The following is a 3,422-nucleotide window of genomic DNA, read 5'->3' as shown; positions in this document are numbered from 1 at the left end:
CTATGCAGCGGTGGGGCTCTGTGCTTGGTTTGGGGCAACCCAGGCGTGTATAGGGTGCAGGAATAAGGATTTTTAAGAGGATTATTAGGGAGCTCACGGAGTCAGCGTCTACTCACATGCCCGGCCAAGCCACGCCCCCTATCAACCACCAGATTTATATAAAGAGCAAAAAAGTCCCAATAACATTTCAAACAAAGACCAGGCAGTAATCAGGGCTACGAGCACCAAACAGAAAGGCATAGATGCCTATTGTGCATAAGGATCAGAGTAGCTAAAATAAATGATAGCACACACACAGGATGCCAGTACTAAAAGACAACGAGGGTACACCAGGCAGTTACCAAGTGAACAACTTGTAAAGTGCAGGGGAGCTTTAGGAGCACCGGTGAGTAGGTGTGGGGTGCCTATGGTCTCCCAGGCAGGATAATTTTTCAAATTTTCGGTGAAGTTCACTTACCCTGCGTCCACAGAAGCTCGGTCATGCCACGTCCCCTGCTGTCCTTTTTCTTAGTGAGACTTCTGACAGTCCTTGTTATCAATCATTTTTTAAAATTCTGGGTCATATGCGGTTGTCGCTACTCGCAGTAATTCTCTTACATGTGTATCTGTTAGAACAGATCTATGCTTTGATTTAACTTGTTTTAGTGTAGAAAAAAAAGACTCACAAAGGTAAGTAGAACCAAACATTGATAAAAGTCTGAGTGCTGCACATTTGACATTGGGGTATTTCTCCATTGGTACAGTTCTCCAGAACTCAATTGTTCCATCTTTCAGGACAGATTTAAGTCGGTCATCCTCATAAAATTCAAGCATCTCAATCTGTGTACTTGCTTCATCTGTGACTAAAGGGGCTTTCAAAGTGTTGGCATCCGTATTGAAAGGGTCAACTAGGAATCTAATCTGAGGTTTTTTCAGCTGTAGATCATGGAATCTTTCCAGAAAGCTGTCTTTAAGTTCTTCAGTCAATATTGCATACCGTGCTGTGCTACTTTTTAAGATATCAGGTACTTGTTCACTTTCCTTTAACAGTAAAGGAAAATGTGTTAGATCTCCCTTTTGAAGTTGAGTATTGAACAAATTGAGTGTGCTGATAAAAGAAAATATACTTTGCACCATGTCAGGCAGTATCTTGAATTTCCCTTGAAGATCCAGGTTGAGTCTGTCGAGATGCCGCAGCATGTCCACAAGAAATGCCAGGTCTAAAACCCATTGTGGATCTGACAGCTCAGGGTATTCCTTTCCTTTTGCTTCCATAAAAATCTTCACAGGGTTCAAAAGTTCCAAAAAACGAGATAAGACTTTACCTTTTGAAAGTGGCAGGTCGCCTGGAAGACCTTGGTCAAGCTCAGCAATGAGATTCCTAAATTGTCTGTGATTGAGAGCATGTGTGCGAATAAAATTGACTATTTTTAGGACAGGATCCATTACGTGATCCAAATGTAACTTTTTAGATACCAGTTGCTCCCGATGGATGATGCAGTGAAACGTCCAGAAGTCAGGGAACTGTTTGTCAGCCCGGCACAGTCCCACAAGGCCATTCACAGATCCAACCATGGATGGTGCCCCATCAGTTGCCATTGCTGTAAGCTTTGATATAGGCAACTTTGATTTTGCCATAACATCCATCAGTGTTTCTTTCACATCAATGCCCCGGGTTCGGTCTTTTAAAGGCATTATATCAAGGAGTTCTTCCTTGATTACACAATCCTTTGAAACAGTCCGTACAAATATTGCCAATTGAGATTTGTCCTGGACATCACAAGACTCATCTAGTGCAATGCTGAGGTATTCACATTTTTGAAGATCAGAAGTTAATTGAGATTCAACAGAAACATTTATGTCTGATATTCTATGCTCAACTGTATGTCGTGAGAGTTGTAGGTCTGAAACCATTTTTTTCAGAGCTATATTTTCTGGGCACAGGATGGACACTACATCTGTGAGACATTTTTTAACAAATTCACCTTCATTATAAGGTTTTTTTGCACGGGCAATATTCCAAGCAACTTTATAAGAGGCATGTGTAACTGTCTCAGAATGTTTGGAAAATTTCTGGAACACTTGTGTTTGTTTTGCAATTTGACCCTTCAAAGTTTTTACCTTGTGAGATCGTAGTTCAGTACCTATAGGGAATTCCTCGTCCATTTTAGCATGATGTGTGCTAAAATGACGTTGAAGATTTGAACACTTGAAGTGTGTTAGTGCAGTCTGGCATATCAGACAGAGGGGTTTGCCTTTGTGATCTATGAAAAAATACAAGTTTTCCCATTCCGTTAAGAATGTTCTGTGTTCATCCTCGTATTTACGTTTATTTTGGGTTTTCTTTTCCATGTTTAAAGATGCTTGGAATATTCTGCAATTTCATAGAAAATAAAATACATTCATACGCTATCAAAAATGTTTAAATTAGGTCTGCAGACTATTATCAATCTATCATGTATATGGCACAAGTTCACTATTGCACACAAAAAACAATCCACATAAAAGCACAGCAGCCTACCAAAGAATCTTAGCATGTATAAAGCTGTACATCAGGTTTGAGAGGCAGGTAACCTGGTGGGGTATAAGGGCCAAATGCCAGTAAGGGCACTGTGCCGCAATGGCAGGCCCTTACAGTAACCTGTGTAAATGTCCTTTATGCCTTGGGCTACACAGCGACAACAAGCAACGGTGGCTACACCATTGACATCACTAGCTTTTCTTAATTTGTTTATAGTCAACATTGCTAAGCTATACTGTCACATAGTTCATTTTCACAGAGCAAAATGCATACTATGATAACAATTTCAAAATGCAATTAATAAAAAATAGGCTGTAGGTCAGAAATGGTGACCGTATACATTACAAAGAGAGAGAGAGAGTTTTTACATGTCGACGATTTTTCTGCAAACATGAAATCTGTTTTACATTCTGTTTAAAATTAGTGCCCCTTATCCTTATTACTTAAATACCAAGAAACGAAACAGCTCCTAGACACCCACCTACTGGAACAGGCCAAAAAAGACATACTCTACACAAAACAAAAATTCTTTAGGTGGGGTAATAAAACAGGCAAACTGCTGGCCAACATGTCCAGACCTAAACATAAACGCACATATGTCACGGCAATACGCAAACCACAGTCCGGACAACTATCTACCAACACCCCTGACATACTCGCAGAATTTGAAAGATACTTCATAACATTGTATAGAGACCACACAACAGACACAGCAAACCAAGCAGATTTATTTCACCAATTACACCTCCCAAAGCTAACCCCATCACAAAGCGACATACTAACAGAACCTATACACCTAGAGGAGGTTTTAAAGGCAATCACTTCTTCTCATCTGGGAAAATCCCCTGGCCCAGACGGCCTATCAAATGAATACTTTAAACTCCTTCAACACCAACTAGCCCCGGCACTCACGGACCTGTTT

The 3,422-nt window shown here is 40.5% G+C and overlaps 1 protein-coding gene across 1 annotated transcript; it reads right to left on the bottom strand.

Moving 5' to 3' along the window:
- Nucleotides 1-546: 546 nt before the first annotated feature.
- Nucleotides 547-2,145, bottom strand: LOC146056270 (general transcription factor II-I repeat domain-containing protein 2B-like). Its single transcript, XM_083168370.1, has one exon. It carries the CDS (start codon nucleotides 2,143-2,145, stop codon nucleotides 547-549), a length of 1,599 nt encoding a protein of 532 aa, XP_083024496.1.
- Between the last annotated feature and the right edge of the window lie 1,277 nt (nucleotides 2,146-3,422).

The sequence above is a fragment of the Crinia signifera genome, unplaced genomic scaffold (genome assembly GCF_055691185.1).
Source record: "Crinia signifera unplaced genomic scaffold, ASM5569118v1 HAP2_SCAFFOLD_761, whole genome shotgun sequence".
NCBI classification, from domain to species: Eukaryota; Metazoa; Chordata; class Amphibia; order Anura; family Myobatrachidae; genus Crinia; species Crinia signifera.
Note: the sequence above shows the minus strand (reverse complement) of the source record. Positions and strands in the feature narration are given on the sequence as shown.